The sequence below is a fragment of the Bombina bombina genome, chromosome 6, assembly GCF_027579735.1.
Source record: "Bombina bombina isolate aBomBom1 chromosome 6, aBomBom1.pri, whole genome shotgun sequence".
NCBI classification, from domain to species: domain Eukaryota; kingdom Metazoa; phylum Chordata; class Amphibia; order Anura; family Bombinatoridae; genus Bombina; species Bombina bombina.
In genome coordinates, this window is record NC_069504.1 from 1,062,526,239 (window position 1) to 1,062,550,412 (window position 24,174).

The window sequence follows — 24,174 nt, forward strand, 5'->3', positions numbered from 1 at the left end:
GATACAGATTTACGAGCCTGTAACATAGTATTAATCACGGAGTCAGAGAAACCTCTATGACCAAGAATCAAGCGTTCAATCTCCATGCCTTTAAATTTAAGGATTTCAGATCCGGATGGAAAAAAGGACCTTGTGACAGAAGGTCTGGTCTTAACGGAAGAGTCCATGGCTGGCAAGATGCCATCCGGACAAGATCCGCATACCAAAACCTGTGAGGCCATGCCGGAGCTATTAGCAGAACAAACGAGCATTCCCTCAGAATCTTGGAGATTACTCTTGGAAGAAGAACTAGAGGCGGAAAGATATAGGCAGGATGATACTTCCAAGGAAGTGATAATGCATCCACTGCCTCCGCCTGAGGATCCCGGGATCTGGACAGATACCTGGGAAGTTTCTTGTTTAGATGAGAGGCCATCAGATCTATCTCTGGAAGCCCCCACAATTGAACAGTCTGAAGAAATACCTCTGGGTGAAGAGACCATTCGCCCGGATGCAACGTTTGGCGACTGAGATAATCCGCTTCCCAATTGTCTACACCTGGGATATGAACCGCAGAGATTAGACAGGAGCTGGATTCCGCCCAAACCAAAATTCGAGATACTTCTTTCATAGCCAGAGGACTGTGAGTCCCTCCTTGATGATTGATGTATGCCACAGTTGTGACATTGTCTGTCTGAAAACAAATGAACGATTCTCTCTTCAGAAGAGGCCAAAACTGAAGAGCTCTGAAAACTGCACGGAGTTCCAAGATATTGATCGGTAATCTCACCTCCTGAGATTCCCAAACTCCTTGTGCCGTCAGAGATCCCCACACAGCTCCCCAACCTGTGAGACTTGCATCTGTTGAAATTACAGTCCAGGTCGGAAGAACAAAAGAAGCCCCCTGAATTAAACGATGGTGATCTGTCCACCACGTTAGAGAGTGCCGAACAATCGGTTTTAAAGATATTAATTGATATATCTTCGTGTAATCCCTGCACCATTGGTTCAGCATACAGAGCTGAAGAGGTCGCATGTGAAAACGAGCAAAGGGGATCGCGTCCGATGCAGCAGTCATAAGACCTAGAATTTCCATGCATAAGGCTACCGAAGGGAATGATTGAGACTGAAGGTTTCGACAGGCTGTAATCAATTTTAGATGTCTCTTGTCTGTTAAAGACAAAGTCATGGACACTGAATCTATCTGGAAACCCAGAAAGGTTACCCTTGTTTGAGGAATCAAAGAACTTTTTGGTAAATTGATCCTCCAACCATGATCTTGAAGAAACAACACAAGCCGATTCGTATGAGACTCTGCTAAATGTAAAGACGGAGCAAGTACCAAGATATCGTCCAAATAAGGAAATACCACAATACCCTGTTCTCTGATTACAGACAGAAGGGCACCGAGAATCTTTGTGAAAATTCTTGGAGCTGTAGCAAGGCCAAACGGTAGAGCCACAAATTGGTAATGCTTGTCTAGAAAAGAGAATCTCAGGAACTGATAATGATCTGGATGAATTGGAATATGCAGATATGCATCCTGTAAATCTATTGTGGACATATAATTCCCTTGCTGAACAAAAGGCAATATAGTCCTTACAGTTACCATCTTGAACGTTGGTATCCTTACATAACGATTCAATAATTTTAGATCCAGAACTGGTCTGAAGGAATTCTCCTTCTTTGGTACAATGAAGAGATTTGAATAAAACCCCATCCCCTGTTCCGGAACTGGAACTGGCATAATTACTCCAGCCAACTCTAGATCTGAAACACAATTCAGAAATGCTTGAGCTTTCACTGGATTTACTGGGACATGGGAAAGAAAAAATCTCTTTGCAGGAGGTCTCATCTTGAAACCAATTCTGTACCCTTCTGAAACAATGTTCTGAATCCAAAGATTGTGAACAGAATTGATCCAAATTTCTTTGAAAAAACGTAACCTGCCCCCTACCAGCTGAACTGGAATGAGGGCCGTACCTTCATGTGAACTTAGAAGCAGGCTTTGCCTTTCTAGCAGGCTTGGATTTATTCCAGACTGGAGATGGTTTCCAAACTGAAACTGCTCCTGAGGACGAAGGATCAGGCTTTTGTTCTTTGTTGAAACGAAAGGAACGAAAACGATTGTTAGCCCTGTTTTTACCTTTAGACTTTTTATCCTGTGGTAAAAAAGTTCCTTTCCCACCAGTAACAGTTGAAATAATAGAATCCAACTGAGAACCAAATAATTTGTTTCCCTGGAAAGAAATGGAAAGTAGAGTTGATTTAGAAGCCATCTCAGCATTCCAAGTCTTAAGCCATAAAGCTCTTCTGGCTAAGATAGCCAGAGACATAAATCTAACATCAACTCTAATAATATCAAAAATGGCATCACAGATGAAATTATTAGCATGCTGGAGAAGAATAATAATATCATGAGAATCACGATTTGTTACTTGTTGCGCTAGAGTTTCCAACCAAAAAGTTGAAGCTGCAGCAACATCAGCCAATGATATAGCAGGTCTAAGAAGATTACCTGAACATAGATAAGCTTTTCTTAGAAAAGATTCAATTTTTCTATCTAAAGGATCTTTAAACGAGGTACCATCTGACGTAGGAATGGTAGTACGTTTAGCAAGGGTAGAAATAGCCCCATCAACTTTAGGGATTTTGTCCCAAAATTCTAACCTGTCAGGCGGAACAGGATATAATTGCTTAAAACGTTTAGAAGGAGTAAATGAATTACCCAATTTATCCCATTCCTTAGCAATTACTGCAGAAATAGCATTAGGAACAGGAAAGACTTCTGGAATAACCGCAGGAGCTTTAAAAACCTTATCCAAACGTATAGAATTAGTATCAAGAGGACTAGAATCCTCTATTTCTAAAGCAATTAGTACTTCTTTAAGTAAAGAGCGAATAAATTCCATCTTAAATAAATATGAAGATTTATCAGCATCAATCTCTGAGACAGAATCCTCTGAACCAGAAGAGTCCAAAGAATCAGAATGATGGTGTTCATTTAAAAATTCATCTGTAGAGAGAGAAGATTTAAAAGACTTTTTACGTTTACTAGAAGGAGAAATAACAGACAAAGCCTTCTTTATGGATTCAGAAACAAAATCTCTTATGTTATCAGGAACATTCTGCACCTTAGATGTTGAGGGAACTGCAACAGGCAATGGTACATCACTAAAGGAAATATTATCTGCTTTAACAAGTTTGTCATGACAATTATTACAAACAACAGCTGGAGGAATAGCTACCAAAAGTTTACAGCAGATACACTTAGCTTTGGTAGATCCAGCAGGCAGTGGTTTTCCTGTAGTATCTTCTGGCTCAGATGCAACGTGAGACATCTTGCAATATGTAAGAGAAAAAACAACATATAAAGCAAAATAGATCAAATTCCTTATAAGACAGTTTCAGGAATGGGAAAAAAATGCCAAACATCAAGCTTCTAGCAACCAGAAGCAAATGAAAAATGAGACTGAAATAATGTGGAGACAAAAGCGACGCCCATATTTTTTGGCGCCAAATAAGACGCCCACATTATTTGGCGCCTAAATGCTTTTGGCGCCAAAAATGACGCCACATCCGGAACGCCGACCCAAGAATGACACAATAAAATGAAGCATTTTCAGCCCCCGCGAGCCTAACAGCCCACAGGGAAAAAAGTCAAATTTTTGAGGTAAGAAAAAATATGATAATTTAAAGCATAATCCCAAATATGAAACTGACTGTCTGGAAATAAGGAAAGTTGAACATTCTGAGTCAAGGCAAATAAATGTTTGAATACATATATTTAGAACTTTATAAATAAAGTGCCCAACCATAGCTTAGAGTGTCACAGAAAATAAGACTTACTTACCCCAGGACACTCATCTACATGTTTGTAGAAAGCCAAACCAGTACTGAAACGAGAATCAGTAGAGGAAATGGTAAATATAAGAGTATATCGTCGATCTGAAAAGGGAGGTAAGAGATGAATCTCTACGACCGATAACAGAGAACCTTATGAAATAGACCCCGTAGAAGGAGATCACTGCATTCAATAGGCAATACTCTCCTCACATCCCTCTGACATTCACTGCACGCTGAGAGGAAAACCGGGCTCCAACTTGCTGCGGAGCGCATATCAACGTAGAATCTAGCACAAACTTACTTCACCACCTCCCTTGGAGGCAAAGTTTGTAAAACTGATTTGTGGGTGTGGTGAGGGGTGTATTTATAGGCATTTTAAGGTTTGGGAAACTTTGCCCCTCCTGGTAGGAATGTATATCCCATACGTCACTAGCTCATGGACTCTTGTTAATTACATGAAAGAAATGTCTGCTATACGCGGACGATATCATATTTACGTTACGCTTTCCCCAAACATCCCTTCCAGCCCTGCTCGACGAGCTTGAGGAATATAAGCGGGTCTCCAACTTTTCAATCAACATGGAGAAGTCGATGATACTTCCCGTACACTTAGACGAAGGGGACACACACTGTCTTAAAACTCACACCTCCTTTCAGATAACTTCGAAAATTAAATACTTAGGGATTGATATATCTCCTATCCATAAAGAACTATTTACCCTTAATTATGTCCCACTTCAAGTAGCAACAGATACATCTTTAGTAACCTGGCACAAACAGGGCCACCTCTCTTGGATGGGGCGCATTAATGCAATAAAAATGAACATTCTTCCCAAATTCCTTTACCTATTCCAAGTCCTTCCTTTAGACCTCCCTATACAATACCTTCTGAAACAACAAAAAAGATTTGACCAGTTCATTTGGTCACATAAAAGACCTAGAGTAACTAGAGACACGTTCTTGAATAGAGAGGACGGAGGTCTAGGTTCCCCCAACTTGGTTCATTACTACAAGGCGACACACTTGGCACGAATAGTCGCCTGGAAACACTCACTAACAGACAAACCCTGGGTGCAGATAGAATCTTATTTGACGGGTGGGTTAGATTTGGGAGATCAGTGCTGGATCCCACATAGATCTAGGTCCCAAGATGTTTGGAGTAATTACTATACTGCAGCCACGCTGCGCACATGGGACAAACACTTAGTGGAGGATAAACTGATTTCTACACCAATCTCCCCCCTTTCTCCTCTACTCAATAATCCTCTACTATTACAGACTCACTCCATTCAGATACCACGATTAGCAGGTGTACCCTCCAATATACCTACACATATGTTACTACATAATGGCCTGATGCGTTCACAAGCAGAAATAAGCCAATCCATTGGCCCCCCATTCCACCTCTGGTTTCCATACCTGCAAGCTAGGCATGCTATTTTTTTTAGCCCACACAAAGCTAATTTAACTAGGCATCTAACACCATTTGAAACTCTGTGCACAACCCCTTCCATGAGCAAAGCACATATCTCTATAATTTATAAGCTACTAAGGGGATCTTTCCCCGCCAGGAGGCCTACATATATCACGAGGTGGGAAAAGGAGTTGGATACAACGTTGACAGATGCTCAATGGGGCCGTATTTTTCTAGAAACTAAAAAATCATCCCTATCATTAACCTTAGTAGAGACTAATTTTAAGCTGCTCTCTAGATGGTATCTAACCCCACATAGGCTCCATAGTATTTTCCCTAATTCCTCTTCCCTTTGCTGAAGTTGGTACCCTCTCCCACATATGGTGGAAGTGCCCACCCCTTAAGCCATATTGGAACAGAATAAATAAACAGATCAGTAAGGTATTGGGGATGCCCCTTGATCTTTCCCCAAGCCTGATCTTACTAGGCAATCTCCCAGTAGTGGCTTGCATATATCGGAAAAAACTACTACATGTCATGCTTAACTGCGCTAGGCGTCTGATACCAAGGTTCTGGAAGAAGGCAGAAGTGCCATCATATGATATGTGGGTCAGGGAAGTGAACCATGTACTTGAACTAGAAAAAATACACTATACATATATAGGTAAGCAAAGTTTCATCGCTGATGTGGTGTTTATTTGGGAGCAGGGCGGGTGAGCCCATCATTAAGGTACTGAACTGAATGCAACTGTACAAAGATTTTCTCTTTTCTATTTTTTATTTCTTTGTAATCTTATTATCATTGTAAAGCTATCTGTTGGTCTAGTCTGACAACCTTTGTAAATTTTGGTCATCCACGGTGTCTGCAAATATTGTGATTTTAAGTGTTGATATTCCTGATTTATAAGTAGCTATTGTTTACATTTGACATATGCTGTAAATGTATGAGAAATTTTTTCTTTATTGAAAAATAATAAAAACATATATTACAAAAAAAAACCTCTGTGAGGGTTGTATTCATAACTGTGGCCATGTCTTGTAAAGTCGACGCACTAGAGGTACTTGGCGTTACTTGTGCGGGCGTTACTGGTAGTGACATTTTCTGTCTGAGAATCATCTACTGCTATATTTTTAAGTGCTAAAATATGCTCTTTATAATTTATAGACATATTAGTGCAAGTGGGACACATTCTAAGAGGGGGTTCCACAATGGCTTCTAAACACATTGAACAAGGATTTTCCTTGATGTCAGACATGTTAAACAGGCTAGTAATGAAACAAGCAAGCTTGGAAAACACTTTATTCAAAGTAAATAATACTTAGAAAAAAACGGTATTGTGCCTTTAAGAGAAAAAAAAAAAGATGCATAAACTCTGCAAAACAGTGTAAAAAAAGCAGTAAACTTTACGAAATTTTTACAGTAGTATCATAAAGCCTTAGTAAGTTTGCACAGCTAGACAAATAAACGAGTAACCCCTTAATGTAAAAACCGGATTGACAAAACGTCAAAAACCGGTATAAAAACGTTCAGCACCTTGCCACAGCTCTGCTGTGGCGCCTACCTGCCCTTTAGGATAGATTTGTGGGGAAAAAACTTCTTTTAGGTCCTCAAACACAGCAGAACCCTCTGGAGAAGCATCTGGATGTCTTCAGAGTAAAATAAACTGCGCAACTGAGGCGTGGAAATAGGACCCTCCCACCTCACTCGATGTTAGTGGGGCCTAAAAGAAACACACCAAAGTGTTTCTAAACTAGCCATGTGGGTTAATAACCCTTAAATAAGCCACAAAGACCCCTTAAAGTCCCTCAAAAAAGTTTTCAATTAAAAAAAAAAAATTGTTTTTTTCCCTATAAGTGTCACCAGTAACAAATGAGCCCTTTATGCAAGCTGGGATTCCTACTAAGTGTGTGAATACAGCTTACCCTCATGGGGATATTGCCAGCCTTTTCTAGAATTATCACAGTCTGTCTAGAAAATAATTGACTGAACATACCTCAATGCAGCCTAGCATGCAAACCGTTCCCCCAACTGAAGTTTTCCTATACTCCTCAGCCCTTGTGAGAACAGCAGTGGATCTTAGTTACAAAGTGCTAAGATCATCATCCTCCTTGCAGAAATCTTCATCCCTTTTCTGCCAGAGAGTAAAAAGTACACACCGGTACCATTTAAAATAAACTTTTGCTTGAGAAAATAAAAACTAACATTTTTGTCACCACAATCACTTTACCCTTCCTAGTACTTAAGAGTAGGCAAAGAGAATGACTGAGGGGTGGAGCTATATAGACAGCTCTGCTGTGGGTGCTCTCTTTGCCACTTCCTGTAAGGAAGGAGAATATCCCACAAGTATGGATGAATCCGTGGACTCAATACATCTTACAAGAGAAATGCTTCTAATTAAAATTGAAATGCACATTTCAAATGTGACCTTTGTCATTGTAGCTGCAAACAGAAAATTGTTACAGTAGATCTATGAATGTGAACATGGGCCCGCTAATAAATGGGATTCTGGCCCTTTGTAGAATATTGTATTACTTTTTATTTTTATAGCAAATTATAATAAACAGTTTGTAGATTGAAAATGTTTATTGTTTTTCCAGTTTAGAAACCGATACTAATTATGCCAACAGAGACCAAACTTTAGTCATTGGCTGTGACAAATTATTCCCATGTGAAATCAAAATCACAATTTTATGCATTATAGGAATTATGGTTATTAAATGGTTTAATGGAAGCCCCAAATGTATTGTGAATCAGGAATTACACTACACAGTGCTCTTTCATATGTATGATAGAAGAGTTTATAGAATACACACACATTATATATATATATATATATATATATATATATATATATATATATATATATATATATATATATATATATATATATATATATATATATATATACATACACACATATACATACATATATATACACACACACACATACACACACATACAAACCAAATCAATTGAGAGTCACTGGCCAGGATTATTTCAATGTGTGTACACTATTGGGCAGTGATGGCGAACCTTGCGACTCCAGATGTTCCAAAACTACATTTTCCATGATGCTTTACTGCACTTCAGAGTGCCTAAGCATCATGGGAAATGAAGTTCTGAAACATCTTAAGTGCCATGGGTCGCCATCACTGCTATAGGGCAATAAATCCAGCTAGTGCCAGGTGGATGCTATTTAAAAGACAGAGAGAGTGTTGGCCATTTCGTTTTGTTATTTATAAACAATGGAGGAATTTTTTTTTCATTTTAGTATGCCAGTATGGCACACTGACATGCTCCTGGTTCAGTATGTTTACTATAATAAAAACATAATTTATGCTTACCTGATAAATTTATTTCTCTTGTAGTGTGTTCAGTCCACGGGTCATCCATTACTTATGGGATATATTCTCCTTCCCAACAGGAAGTTGCAAGAGGATCACCCAAGCAGAGCTGCTATATAGCTCCCCCCCTCACATGTCATATCCAGTCATTCGACCGAAACAAGACGAGAAAGGAGAAACTATAAAGTGCAGTGGTGACTGGAGTTATAATTTTAAAATTTAGAACCTGCCTTAAGAAAGACAGGGCGGGCCGTGGACTGAACACACTACAAGAGAAATAAATTTATCAGGTAAGCATAAATTATGTTTTCTCTTGTTAAGTGTGTTCAGTCCACGGGTCATCCATTACTTATGGGATACCAATACCAAAGCTAAGTACACGGATGATGGGAGGGACAAGGCAGGAACATTAAACAGAAGGAACCACTGCCTGTAGAACCTTTCTCCCAAAACCAGCCTCCGAAGAAGCAAAAGTGTCAAATTTGGAAAATTTGGAAAAAGTATGAAGTGAAGACCAAGTTGCAGCCTTGCAAATCTGTTCAACAGAGGCCTCATTCTTAAAGGCCCAGGTGGAAGCCACAGCTCTAGTGGAATGAGCTGTAATTCTTTCAGGAGGCTGCTGTCCAGCAGTCTCATAGGCTTAACGTATTATGCTACGAAGCCAAAAAGAGAGAGAGGTAGCCAAAGCCTTTTGACCTCTCCTCTGTCCAGAGTAAACGACAAACAGAGAAGAAGTTTGTCTAAAATCTTTAGTTGCCTGTAAGTAGAACTTCAGAGCACGGACCACGTCTAGATTATGCAAAAGACGTTCCTTCTTTGAAGAAGGATTAGGACATAATGATGGAACAACAATCTCTCGATTGATATTCCTGTTAGAAACAACCTTAGGTAAAAACCCAGGTTTAGTACGCAGTACTACCTTGTCTGAATGAAAGATCAGATAAGGAGAATCACAATGTAAGGCAGATAACTCAGAGACTCTTCGAGCCGAGGAAATAGCCATCAAAAACAAAACTTTCCAAGATAAAAGCTTAATATCAATGGAATGAAGGGGTTCAAACGGAACACCCTGAAGAACTTTAAGAACCAAGTTTAAGCTCCACGGAGGAGCAACAGCTTTAAACACAGGCTTAATTCTAGCCAAAGCCTGACAAAAAGCCTGGACGTCTGGATTCTCTGCCAGACGTTTGTGTAAAAGAATAGACAGAGCGGAAATCTGTCCCTTTAGCGAACTAGCGGATAAACCCTTTTCTAAACCCTCTTGTAGAAAAGCCAAAATCCTAGGAATCCTAACCTTACTCCATGAGTAACTCTTAAATTCGCACCAATATAAATATTTACGCCATATCTTATGGTAAATTTTTCTGGTCACAGGTTTCCTAGCCTGTATTAATGTATCAATAACCGAATCCGAAAACCCACGCTTTGATAGAATCAAGCGTTCAATTTCCAGGCAGTCAGCCTCAGAGAAATTAGGTTTGGATGGTTGAAAGGACCCTGAATTAGAAGGTCCTGCCTCAGAGGTAGAGACCATGGTGGGCAGGACGACATGTCCACTAGGTCTGCATACCAGGTCCTGCGTGGCCACGCAGGCGCTATCAGAATTACCGATGCCCTCTCCTGTTTGATCCTGGCAATCAGTCGAGGTAGCAACGGAAATGGTGGAAACACATAAGCTATGTTGAAAACCCAAGGGGCTGCTAATGCATCTACCAGCACCGCTCCCGGGTCCCTGGACCTGGATCCGTAACAAGGAAGCTTCGCGTTCTGGCGAGATGCCATGAGATCCAGATCCGGTTTGCCCCAACGACGAATCAGTTGAGCAAATATCTCCGGGTGAAGTTCCCACTCTCCCAGATGAAAAGTCTGGCGACTTAGGAAATCCGCCTCCCAGTTCTCCACGCCTGGGATGTAAATCGCTGACAGGTGACAAGAGTGAGACTCTGCCCAGCGAATTATCTTCGAGACCTCCAACATCGCTAGGGAACTCCTGGTTCCCCCTTGATGATTGATGTAAGCCACAGTCGTGATATTGTCCGACTGAAATCTGATGAACCTCAGTTTTGCTAACTGAGGCCAAGCTAGAAGAGCATTGAATATTGCTCTTAATTCTAGAATGTTTATTGGAAGGAGTTTCTCCTCCTGAGTCCACGATCCCTGAGCCTTCAGGGAATTCCAGACTGCTCCCCAGCCTAGAAGGCTGGCATCCGTTGTTACAATCGTCCAATCTGGTCTGCGAAAGGTCATTCCTTTGGACAGATGAACCGGTGACAACCACCAGAGAAGAGAATCTCTGGTCTCCTGGTCCAGATTTAGCAAAGGGGACAGATCTGAGTAATCCCCGTTCCAATGACTGAGCATGCATAGTTGCAGCGGTCTGAGATGCAGGCGCGCAAATGGCACTATGTCAATTGCCGCGACCATTAAGCCGATTACCTCCATGCACTGAGCTACTGATGGGCTTGGAATGGAATGAAGGACACGGCAAGCATTGAGAATCTTTGATAACCTGGACTCCGTCAGGTAAATCTTCATCTCTACAGAATCTATAAGAGTCCCTAGAAAAGGAACCCTTGTGAGTGGAAACAGAGAACTCTATTCCACGTTCACTTTCCACCCATGCGACCTCAGAAATGCTAGAACTATCTCTGTATGAGACTTTGCATTCTGAAAACTTGACGCTTGTATCAGAATGTCGTCTAGGTACGGAGCCACCGCTATGCCTCGTGGTCTTAGTACCGCCAGAAGTGAGCCCAGAACCTTCGTAAAAATTCTCGGGGCCGTGGCTAACCCAAAGGGAAGAGCTACAAACTGGTAATGCCTGTCTAGAAAGGCAAATCTTAGGTACCGATAATGATCTTTGTGAATCGGTATGTGAAGGTAAGCATCCTTTAAGTCCACTGTGGTCATATATTGACCCTCTTGGATCATGGGTAGGATGGTTCGAATGGTTTCCATCTTGAACTATGGTACCCTTAGGAATTTGTTTAAGATCTTTAAGTCAAAGATTGGTCTGAAAGTTCCCTCTTTTTTGGGAACCACAAACAGATTTGAGTAAAATCCTTGTCCCTGTTCCGATCGCGGAACTGAGTGGATCACTCCCATAATTAAGAGGTCTTGTACACATTGTAGAAATGCCTCTCTCTTTACTAGGTTTGTTGATAACCTCGACAGATGGAACCTCCCTTGTGGAGGAGAGGTTTTGAAATCCAGAAGGTATCCCTGAGATATAATCTTCAACGTCCAGGGATCCTGCACATCTCTTGCCCAAGCCTGGGCGAAGAGAGAAAGTCTGCCCCCCACTAAATCCGTCTCCGGATAGGGGGCCCTGTCTTCATGCTGTCTTAGGGGCGGGAGTAGGCTTTCTGGCCTGCTTGCCCTTGTTCCATGACTGGTTGCCTTTCCAACCCTGTCTGTAACGAGCAGTAGTTCCTTCCTGTTTTGGAGCATAGGAAGTTGATGCTGCTCCTGCCTTGAAGTTACGAAAGGCACGAAAATTAGATTGTTTGGCCTTTGGTTTGGCCCTGTCCTGAGGAAGGGCGTGGCCCTTACCTCCCGTAATGTCAGCAATAATTTCCTTCAAGCCGGGCCCGAATAAGGTCTGCCCTTTGAAAGGAATGTTAAGTAGCTTAGACTTGGAAGTTACATCCGCTGACCAGGATTTAAGCCAGAGCGCTCTGCGCGCCTGTATGGCGAATCCGGAATTTTTAGCCGTAAGTTTGGTTAGATGTACTACGGCATCTGAAACAAACGCATTAGCTTGCTTAAGGGTTCTAACTTTTCTCAAAGCCTCATCCAATGGCTCTGTGCGAATCGCCTCTTCCAGAGACTCAAACCAGAATGCCGCTGCAGCCGTGACAGGCGCAATGCATGCCAGAGGCTGTAATATAAAACCTTGTTGAATAAACATTTTCTTAAGGTAACCCTCTAATTTTTTATCCATTGGATCTGAGAAAGCACAGCTATCCTCCACCGGGATAGTGGTACGCTTGGCTAAAGTAGAAACTGCTCCCTCCACCTTAGGGACCGTCTGCCATAAGTCTCGTGTGGTGGCGTCTATAGGGAACATTTTTCTAAATATCGGAGGAGGGGAAAAAGGCACACCGGGTCTATCCCACTCCTTACTAATAATTTCTGTAAGCCTTTTTGGTATAGGAAAAACGTCAGTACACACCGGTACCGCATAGTATCTATCCAACCTACATAATTTCTCTGGGATTGCCACCATGTCGCAATCATTCAGAGCCGCTAACACCTCCCCTAGTAACACGCGGAGGTTCTCAAGCTTAAATTTAAAATTAGAAATTTCTGAATCCGGTCTCCCCGGATCAGAACCGTCACCGACAGAATGAAGCTCACCGTCCTCATGTTCTGCAAATTGTGACGCAGTATCAGACATGGCTCTCGTGTCATCAGCGCGCTCTGTCCTTAACCCAGAGCTATTGCGCTTGCCTCTTAATTCGGGCATATTGTATAATACTTCTTTCATAACATTAGTCATATCATGTAAAGTGATTTGTAAGGGCCTTGATGTACTTGGCGCCTCAATCTTACGCATCTCCCGAGCGGGAGACGCAGGTACTGACACGTGAGGAGAGTTAGGCGGCATAACTTCCCCCTCGTTGTCTGGTGATAGTTTCTCCATCGGTACAGATTGACTTTTATTCAAAGCAATATCAATACAATTGGTACACATCGTTCTATTGGGCTCCACATTGGCTTTTGAACATGATGAACAAACAGTTTCCTCTGAATCAGACATGTTTAAACAGATTTAGCAATGAAACTAGCAAGCTTGGAAAACACTTTCAATAAGTTTACAAGCAATATAAAAACGCTGCAGCGCTTCAAAAATACAGATATAATTAAAACAATTCTTAACAAGAAGTGTATTATTAGCAGAGGATTGCACCCATTAGCAAAAGGATGATTAACCCCTCAATACCCAAAACGGATAAAACGGATATCAATTAAGATTTAACGCTTTTAATCACAGTCAAACACACTGTCACAGATCTGCTGTGACTGATTACCTCCCTCAAAAATGAATTTTGCAGACCCCTGAGCTCTCTAGAGACGTCCTGGATCAAGGAGGAAGAAGCAGGAAGACTGTGCTAAAATTTTAACTGCGCAACAAGGCGCTTAAACAAGGTCCCTCCCACTCCTATTACAACAGTGGGAGCCCTGATGTAACGATTTCCATGCAGAAAATATATGTTAGCCATGTGGAAAAATATCATGCCCAAAGAGATTTATCACCAAAGTACCTCACAAAAACGAATAACATGCCAGTAAACGTTTTATTAAAAACAACATTTTCCAATGTCATGCAAAGTTATCACTAAGCCTGCTACCAGTCGCTACCACTGCAGATAAGGCTTAAGTATTATTTCAGTTTTAACAGTATTTTCTCAGTCAAATTCTAGTCCCTAGAAAATAACTCGACTGCGCATACAATATCAGCCTGATACCAGTCGCCACTACTGCATTTAAGGCTGTACTTACATCATACGGTAAAAGCAGTATTTTCTTAGTCAATTCCATTCCCAGAAAATAATGTACTGCACATACCTCATTTGCGGAGGACCCCGCATGCTATTCCCAATTTCTGAAGTTACCCCACTCCTCAGAATGTCGAGAACAGTCAGTGGATCTTAGTTACGCCTGCTAAGATCATAGAAAAAGACGCAGGCAGTTTCTTCTTCCAAATACTGCCTGAGATAGAAAAAACAGCACACTCCGGTGCCATTTAAAATAACAAACTTTTGATTGAAGAATAGTTAAGTAAAAACTCCAGCTCCTCTCGTGACCTCCTTCGTTGTTGAGGGTTGCAAGAGAATGACTGGGTATGACATGTGAGGGGGGGAGCTATATAGCAGCTCTGCTTGGGTGATCCTCTTGCAACTTCCTGTTGGGAAGGAGAATATATCCCATAAGTAATGGATGACCCGTGGACTGAACACACTTAACAAGAGAAATACAGCTTGTTTTTCTTGAATTTGTTTTAAATATTTTTTAACTTTTTAAACATTTTGTTCAAACGAATTATACAATCATTGGATGTTTTGTTTAGTAAAACCACTATACATTACCTTTAACTTTTTTTTTCTTAGATTTAGTTTCGCTCTCAGGCCTCAGACACGCGGGCATAAGGCTTTTCTTCCAGCTCTTCTTCGGTTTCTTTTTCGAAGATGATCCTTCTGAAGCAGCTGGTGTCTTCTTTCCATTACTGGTGACCACATTCCCTGATTCTTGGCCCTCTTTTGTTCCATTCGGACCTGGTGAGAATATTTCCTGCTTCTGCAGCTGTTGGTACTTGCTGGCAGGGAGTGTGCGTTGGGCATATGCCATTAGTAACCTGTACTCTATACTGTTAGTGTCGTCATCACACAGGGGAACCTCATCCATAGAGTTCTCATTAACAGAAACCATGGTGTAGATGGTTATGGGTAGCTACAACCTGGTAATAAAATGGGCAGAGTTAGTATTGAACAGCTGCACTAACAAATATTTAGCTCATCAACATATGAAAGCTTGACAGTTTAAAAGGAAAATGAGGCAAGTTTGATAATAGAAGTAAATTGTAAAGTAGTTTAATTTTGTATACTCTATTTGAATTATGAAGGAAATAAAATGGGTTTCATGTCCCTGGTTCCTGGGTTTGTTGAGCTCTGTCAAAATTAAACTTTCATGATTCAGATAGCGCATGCAAATTTAACAACTCTCCAGTTAATTTATTTAGATTATCAAATTTGCTTGGTTCTCTTGGCAATCGTTGTTGAAGAGTATACATCGGTAGGTTCATAGGATCTATGGAGCGTGCACCTGTCTTTAGGCAGCATTGTTTCCGAATGTTTAATATTGTTCCAAACACTGCTGCCATAGAGTGCTAAAGACACGTGCACGCTCCAGAGTTTCTATAAGCCTGTCTCGATATACTCTTCAACAGGATAGCAAGAAAATAAAGCAGCTATGATAACAGAAGTAAAATAAAATGCTCTACCTAAATTATGAAAGTTAAAATTTTAACTTTGTCTATTTAAAGGTCATAAAACAACCCCAATGTGTAGATTTTCAGGTGCACTGCAGTATAAAGCTCATAATGGAAAAACATAATTTATGTAAGAACTTACCTGATAAATTCATTTCTTTCATATTAGCAAGAGTCCATGAGCTAGTGACGTATGGGATATACATTCCTACCAGGAGGGGCAAAGTTTCCCAAACCTCAAAATGCCTATAAATACACCCCTCACCACACCCACAATTCAGTTTAACGAATAGCCAAGAAGTGGGGTGATAAAAAAGTGCGAAAGCATATAAAATAAGGAATTGGAATAATTGTGCTTTATACAAAAAATCATAACCACCCCAAAAAAAGGGCGGGCCTCATGGACTCTTGCTAATATGAAAGAAATGAATTTATCAGGTAAGTTCTTACATAAATTATGTTTTCTTTCATGTAATTAGCAAGAGTCCATGAGCTAGTGACGTATGGGATAATGATTACCCAAGATGTGGATCTTTCCACGCAAGAGTCACTAGAGAGGGAGGGATAAAATAAAGACAGCCAATTCCTGCTGAAAATAATCCACACCCAAAATAAAGTTTAATGAAAAACATAAGCAGAAGATTCAAACTGAAACCGCTGCCTGAAGTACTTTTCTACCAAAAACTGCTTCAGAAGAAGAAAATACATCAGATTTGCAAAGCAGCAACTTGGTCCTCTTTTACTCATACTTTTACTAAATTCTACCATTTTGATCAATCGAAGCTTCATTCCTAAACGCCCAGGAAGTAGAAACTGACCTAGTAGAATGAGCTGTAATCCTTTGAGGCGGAGATTTACCCGACTCAACATAGGCAAGATGAATTAAAGATTTCAACCAAGATGCCAAAGAAATGGCAGAAGCTTTCTGGCCTTTTCTAGAACCAGAAAAGATAACAAATAAACTAGAAGTCTTTCGGAAAGACTTAGTAGCTTCAACATAATATTTCAAAGCTCTAACAACATCCAAAGAATGCAATGATTTCTCCTTAGAATTCTTAGGATTAGGACATAATGAAGGAACCACAATTTCCCTACTAATGTTGTTAGAATTCACAACTTTAGGTAAAAATTCAAAAGAAGTTCGCAACACTGCCTTATCCTGATGAAGAATCAGAAAAGGAGACTCACAAGAAAGAGCAGATAATTCAGAAACTCTTCTGGCAGAAGAGATTGCCAAAAGGAACAAAACTTTCCAAGAAAGTAATTTAATGTCCAATGAATGCATAGGTTCAAATGGAGGAGCTTGAAGAGCCCCCAGAACCAAATTCAAACTCCAAGGAGGAGAAATTGACTTAATGACAGGTTTTATACGAACCAAAGCTTGTACAAAACAATGAATATCAGGAAGATTAGCAATCTTTCTGTGAAAAAGAACAGAAAGAGCAGAGATTTGTCCTTTCAAAGAACTTGCGGATAAACCTTTATCAAAAACATCCTGAAGAAACTGTAAAATTCTCGGAATTCTAAAAGAATGCCAAGAAAAATGATGAGAAAGAAACCAAGAAATATAAGTCTTCCAGACTCTATAATATATCTCTCTGGATACAGATTTACGAGCCTGTAACATAGTATTAATCACAGAGTCAGAGAAACCTCTTTGACCAAGAATCAAGCGTTCAATCTCCATACCTTTAAATTTAAGGATTTGAGATCCTGATGGAAAAAAGGACCTTGCGACAGAAGGTCTGGTCGTAGCGGAAGAGTCCACGGATGGCAAGAGGCCATCCGGACAAGATCCGCATACCAAAACCTGTGAGGCCATGCCGGAGCTACCAGCAGAACAAACGAGCATTCCTTCAGAATCTTGGAGATTACTCTTGGAAGAAGAACTAGAGGCGGAAAGATATAAGCAGGATGATACTTCCAAGGAAGTGATAATGCATCCACTGCTTCCGCCTGAGGATCCCGGGATCTGGACAGATACCTGGGAAGTTTCTTGTTTAGATGAGACGCCATCAGATCTATTTCTGGAAGCTCCCACATTTGAACAATCTGAAGAAATACCTCTGGGTGAAGAGACCATTCGCCCGGATGCAACGTTTGGCGACTGAGATAATCCGCTTCCCAATTGTCTATACCTGGGATATGAACCGCAGAGATTAGACAGGAGCTGGATTCCGCCCAAACCAGAATTCGAGATACTTCTTTCATAGCCAGAGGACTGTGAGTCCCTCCTTGATGATTGATGTATGCCACAGTAGTGACATTGTCTGTCTGAAAACAAATGAACGATTCTCTCTTCAGAAGAGGCCAAGACTGAAGAGCTCTGAAAATTGCACGGAGTTCCAAAATATTGATCGGTAATCTCACCTCCTGAGATTCCCAAACTCCTTGTGCCGTCAGAGATCCCCACACAGCTCCCCAACCTGTGAGACTTGCATCTGTTGAAATTACAGTCCAGGTCGGAAGCACAAAAGAAGCCCCCTGAATTAAACGATGGTGATCTGTCCACCACGTTAGAGAGTGTCGTACAATCGGTTTTAAAGATATTAATTGAAATATCTTTGTGTAATCCTTGCACCATTGATTCAGCATACAGAGCTGAAGAGGTCGCATGTGAAAACGAGCAAAGGGGATCGCTTCCGATGCAGCAGTCATAAGACCTAGAATTTCCATGCATAAGGCTACCGAAGGGAATGATTGTGACTGAAGGTTTCGACAAGCTGAAATCAATTTTAGACGTCTCTTGTCTGTTAAAGACAGAGTCATGGACACTGAATCTATCTGGAAACCCAGAAATGTTACCCTTGTCTGAGGAATCAATGAACTTTTTGGTGAATTGATCCTCCAACCATGATCTTGAAGAAACAACACAAGTCGATTCGTATGAGATTCTGCTAAATGTAAAGACTGAGCAAGTACCAAGATATCGTCCAAATAAGGAAATACCACAATACCCTGTTCTCTGATTACAGACAGAAGGGCACCGAGAACCTTTGTAAAAATTCTTGGAGCTGTAGCTAGGCCAAACGGCAGAGCCACAAACTGGTAATGCTTGTCCAGAAAAGAGAATCTCAGGAACTGATAATGATCTGGATGAATCGGAATATGCAGATATGCATCCTGTAAATCTATTGTGGACATAAAATGCCCTTGCTGAACAAAAGGCAAGATAGTCCTTACAGTTACCATTTTGAACGTTGGTATCCTTACATAAAGATTCAATATTTTTAGATCCAGAACTGGTCTGAAGGAATTCTCCTTCTTTGGTACAATGAAGAGATTTGAATAAAACCCCATCCCCTGTTCCAGAACTGGAACTGGCATAATTACTCCAGCCAACTCTAGATCTGAAACACAATTCAGAAATGCTTGAGCTTTCACTGGATTTACTGGGACACGGGAAAGAAAAAATCTCTTTGCAGGAGGTCTCATTTTGAAACCAATTCTGTACCCTTCTGAAACAATGTTCTGAAACCAAAGATTGTGAACAGAATTGATCCAAATTTCTTTGAAAAAACGTAACCTGCCCCCTACCAGCTGAGCTGGAATGAGGGCCGCACCTTCATGTGGACTTAGAAGCAGGCTTTGCCTTTCTAGAAGGCTTGGATTTATTCCAGACTGGAGATGGTTTCCAAACTGAAACTGCTCCTGAGGATGAAGGATCAGGCTTTTGTTCTTTGTTGAAACGAAAGGAACGAAAACGATTATTAGCCCTGTTTTTACCCTTAGATTTTTTATCCTGTGGTAAAAAAGTTCCTTTCCCACCAGTAACAGTTGAGATAATGGAATCCAACTGAGAACCAAATAATTTGTTACCCTGGAAAGAAATGGAAAGTAGAGTTGATTTAGAAGCCATATCAGCATTCCAAGTTTTAAGCCATAAAGCTCTTCTAGCTAAAATAGCTAGAGACATAAACCTGACATCAACTCTGATAATATCAAAAATGGCATCACAGATAAAATTATTAGCATGCTGAAGAAGAATAATAATATTATGAGAATCATGATCTGTTACTTGTTGTGCTAAAGTCTCCAACCAAAAAGTTGAAGCTGCAGCAACATCAGCCAAAGATATAGCAGGTCTAAGAAGATTACCTGAACACAGATAAGCTTTTCTTAGAAAGGATTCAATTTTCCTATCTAAAGGATCTTTAAACGAAGTACCATCTGACGTAGGAATAGTAGTACGTTTAGCAAGGGTAGAAATAGCCCCATCGACTTTAGGGATTTTGTCCCAAAATTCTAATCTGTCAGACGGCACAGGATACAATTGCTTAAAACGTTTAGAAGGAGTAAATGAATTACCCAATTTATCCCATTCTCTGGAAATTACTTCAGAAATAGCATTAGGAACAGGAAAAACTTCTGGAATAACCACAGGAGATTTAAATACCTTATCTAAACGTTTAGAATTAGTATCAAGAGGACCAGAATCCTCTATTTCTAAAGCAATTAGTACTTCTTTAAGTAAAGAACGAATAAATTCCATTTTAAATAAATATGAAGATTTATCAGCATCAATCTCTGAGACAGAATCCTCTGAACCAGAAGAGTCATCAGAATCAGAATGATGATGTTCATTTAAAAATTCATCTGTAGAGAGAGAAGTTTTAAAAGATTTTTTATGTTTACTAGAAGGAGAAATAACAGACATAGCCTTCTTGATGGATTCAGAAACAAAATCTCTTATGTTATCAGGAACATTCTGCACCTTAGATGTTGAGGGAACTGCAACAGGCAATGGTACATTACTAAAGGAAATATTATCTGCTTTAACAAGTTTGTCATGACAATTAATACAAACAACAGCCGGAGGAATAGCTACCAAAAGTTTACAGCAGATACACTTAGCTTTGGTAGTTCCAGCACTAGACAGCGATTTTCCTGAAGTATCTTCTGACTCAGATGCAACGTGAGACATCTTGCAATATGTAAGAGAAAAAACAACATATAAAGCAAAATTGATCAAATTCCTTAAATGACAGTTTCAGGTATGGGAAAAAATGCCAATAAACAAGCTTCTAGTAACCAGAAGCAAAGAAAAAATGAGACTGAAATAATGTGGAGACAAAAGCGACGCCCATATTTTTTGGCGCCAAATAATACGCCCACATTGTTTGGCGCCTAAATGCTTTTTGGCGCCAAAAATGACGCCACATCCGGAACGCCGACATTTTTGGCGCAAAAGGACGTCAAAAAATGACGCAACTTCCGGCGACACGTATGACGCCGGAAACAGAAAAGATTTTTTGCGCCAAAAAAGTCCGCGCCAAGAATGACGCAATAAAATGAAGCAATTTCAGCCCCCGCTAGCCTAACAGCCCACAGGGAAAAAAAGTCAAATTTTTAAGGTAAGAAAAAATGATTGATTCAAATGCATTATCCCAAATATGAAACTGACTGTCTGAAAATAAGGAATGTTGAACATTCTGAGTCAAGGCAAATAAATGTTTGAATACATATATTTAGAACTTTATAAATAAAGTGCCCAACCATAGCTTAGAGTGTCACAGAAAATAAGATTTACTTACCCCAGGACACTCATCTACATGTTTGTAGAAAGCCAAACCAGTACTGAAACGAAAATCAGCAGAGGTAATGGTATATAAATAAGAGTATATCGTCGATCTGAAAAGGGAGGTAAGAGATGAATCTCTACGACCGATAACAGAGAACCTATGAAATAGACCCCGTAGAAGGAGATCACTGCATTCAAATAGGCAATACTCTCCTCACATCCCTCTGACATTCACTGCACGCTGAGAGGAAAACCGGGCTCCAACTTGCTGCGGAGCGCATATCAACGTAGAATCTAGCACAAACATACTTCACCACCTCCATAGGAGGCAAAGTTTGTAAAACTGAATTGTGGGTGTGGTGAGGGGTGTATTTATAGGCATTTTGAGGTTTGGGAAACTTTGCCCCTCCTGGTAGGAATGTATATCCCATACGTCACTAGCTCATGGACTCTTGCTAATTACATGAAAGAAAAATATATATGGCAAATGTGCTACCCTTTAATGGTCTAGCCCAGCAAACATTCTGATGTACAAACTTCCTTTTGCGTTATTGTGGAAAACATAAATTATGCTTACCTGATAATTTCATTGCTGGATAAAACAATTGATGGGTTTAGATGGCGCTAATGTAAGCTGTGGGTTACTCTAAAAGATTGAAATAAAATTCTGTGTGTAATTTAGTGTATATGAAAATATAACACGCAGTGCCCCCTTTGTTTACTCCCTTTAAAATAATGAATGACTTAATAGGATAAATATCTGAATGCAGAACAGGTACGTTGCGGAACAGATTCTTTATTAATAAATTGGTTTATAAAATAAGTTAAACTAAAACATTTCTCCCTTTAAAATAATTTGAATTAGTAACCTAATAGGATAAAAATCTGAATGCAGATCAAGTACGTTGTAAAAGGAACAGATTCTTTAATTGGTTAATAAATATTCACAGTATTCTCCTATAAATCTTCTATCAAATGTTCAAAGCTGTCTTTAAGCAGAATGGCAATGATACGTTGCTCAGTCTTTGAAAATATTCACATGAATTTCTGCTATGCTGCAGTACAACTATTTCACAGCCATTAACAGTATTGAGGTCATCCGCAATTTGGTTCTGTTATCAGTACCCCTTTACTATCATAAGCATTTCATAGGGGAGTATATGTTTTCGGTTAGGAACAAGAACGCTCTGACAGCAAAAGATTATACAGGCTTGATGTCCCAACCTTCACAATGTTAGACAAGACAGCTTTGAACATTTGATCGAGTACAGGAGTTTTTTGCCAAGGTTTCAGTTTGACAAGGAGCAAATTGTTTTATTTACATTAGTATTGCATTTACATTAATATTTACACTGTTCTTTTTTACAGAATCATCCACAATTGTTTTATGTGTTTAGGTTATCTGATAGAAGATGTATAGGAGAATACTGTGAATATTTATTAACCAATTAAAGAATCTGTTCCTTTTACAACGTACTTGATCTGCATTCAGATTATTATCCTATTAGGTTACTAATTCAAATTATTTTAAAGGGAGAAATGTTTTAGTTAGTTTAACTTATTTTATAAACCAATTTATTAATAAAGAATCTGTTCCTTTTACAACGTACCTGTTCTGCATTCAGATATTTATCCTATTAGGTAATTATTTTAAAAGGGAGTAAACAAAGGGGGCACTGCGTGTTATATTTTCATATACACTAAATTACACTTAGAATTTTATTTCAATCTTTTAGAGTAACCCACAGCTTACATTAGCGCCATGTAAACCCATCAATTGTTTTATCCTGTATTATTTTACTACTTAGGAAGAAAGTAGTATTATTAGATTGGCAAGTGGGGAAAGTCAGCGCTTCACTTCAAAGCAAACTGATAATTTCATTTCCATCTGTTCCATCTGTACGAGGAGAGTCCACGGCTTCATTCATTACTTGTGAGAAATACAGAACCTGGCCATTAGGAGGAGACAAAGACACCCCAGCCAAAGGCTTAAATACCTCCCCCACTCATTCTGCCGAGGGAACAAGGAACAGTAAAAGAAATATAATGGTATAAATGGTACCAGAAGAAAAACAAAAGAAATTTAGGTCCGCCCAACAGAGAACCGGGTGGGAGCCGTGGACTCTCCTTGTACAGCTGGAAATTAAATGAACAGGTAAGCATAATTTATGATTTCCACAATAACGCAAAAGGATGGTTTGTACATCAGAGTGTTTGCAGGGTTAGACTATTAAAGGGTAGCACATTTGCCATATATATTTTTTCCATTATGAGCTTTATACTGCATCTTAATGAGGAGAGTCCACGGCTTCATTCATTACTTGTGGGAAACAAATACCCAAGATTTAGAGGGCACTGAATGAAAACAGGAGGGTAAAAAAATAAAAACGGACCCTATTTTGAGGGCCCCAAAGCTGTAAAATAATTTGAAAAAGTATGTAAGGAGGACCAGGTAGCCATCTTACAAATCTGCTCCATAGAGGCCTCATTCTTGAAGGCCCAAGAAGAAGCCATAGCTCTAGTTGAGTGAGACATAATCCTCTGAGGAGGCTTATGCTCCTCAGCCAAAAAGATAGGGAAGTGGAAGATGCCTTCTGCCCTTTGCGCTTCCCCGAATAGACAACAAAAAATGCTGAAGTCTGCCTGAAATCCATCGTAGCCTGAAGATAGAATTTCAAAGCTCGAACCACATCCAAATTATGAAGTAACCACTCCTTCGAAGAAGGGTTAGAACACAAGGAACTACAATCTCCTGATTGATGTTGTGATCAGACACAACCTTAGGGAGAAATCCCAACCCAGTGCAAAGGACAGCCTTATTGGCATGAAAACCAGGTAAGGAGGCTCACATTGCAAGGACGCCAACTCCGTCTCTGCGTGCCGAAGCAATAGCCAGTAGAAAAAGTACGCTCCAAGACAGTAATTTAATGTCAAGAGAATGCATAGGCTCAAATGGAACCCTCTGCAAAACCTTAAGAACCAGATTCAAACTCTGAGGAGCAGAATGTCTAAATACAGGCCTGATCCTGGATAGAGCCTGAACAAAAGACTGTATATCAGGAAGTTCAGCGAGCTTCT

General features: G+C 40.1%; 1 protein-coding gene across 1 annotated transcript in view; it reads right to left on the reverse strand.

The window, feature by feature from the left end:
- Nucleotides 1–24,174, reverse strand: part of BCL2L14 (BCL2 like 14) — a 352,635-nt gene that overhangs the window by 250,695 nt on the left and 77,766 nt on the right. Inside the window, exon 2 of the mRNA XM_053718917.1 lies at nucleotides 14,677–15,044. Coding sequence (XP_053574892.1) covers nucleotides 14,677–15,016 — 340 coding nt within the window. The 5' untranslated portion in view covers nucleotides 15,017–15,044. The remainder of the gene's footprint in view (nucleotides 1–14,676; nucleotides 15,045–24,174) is intronic.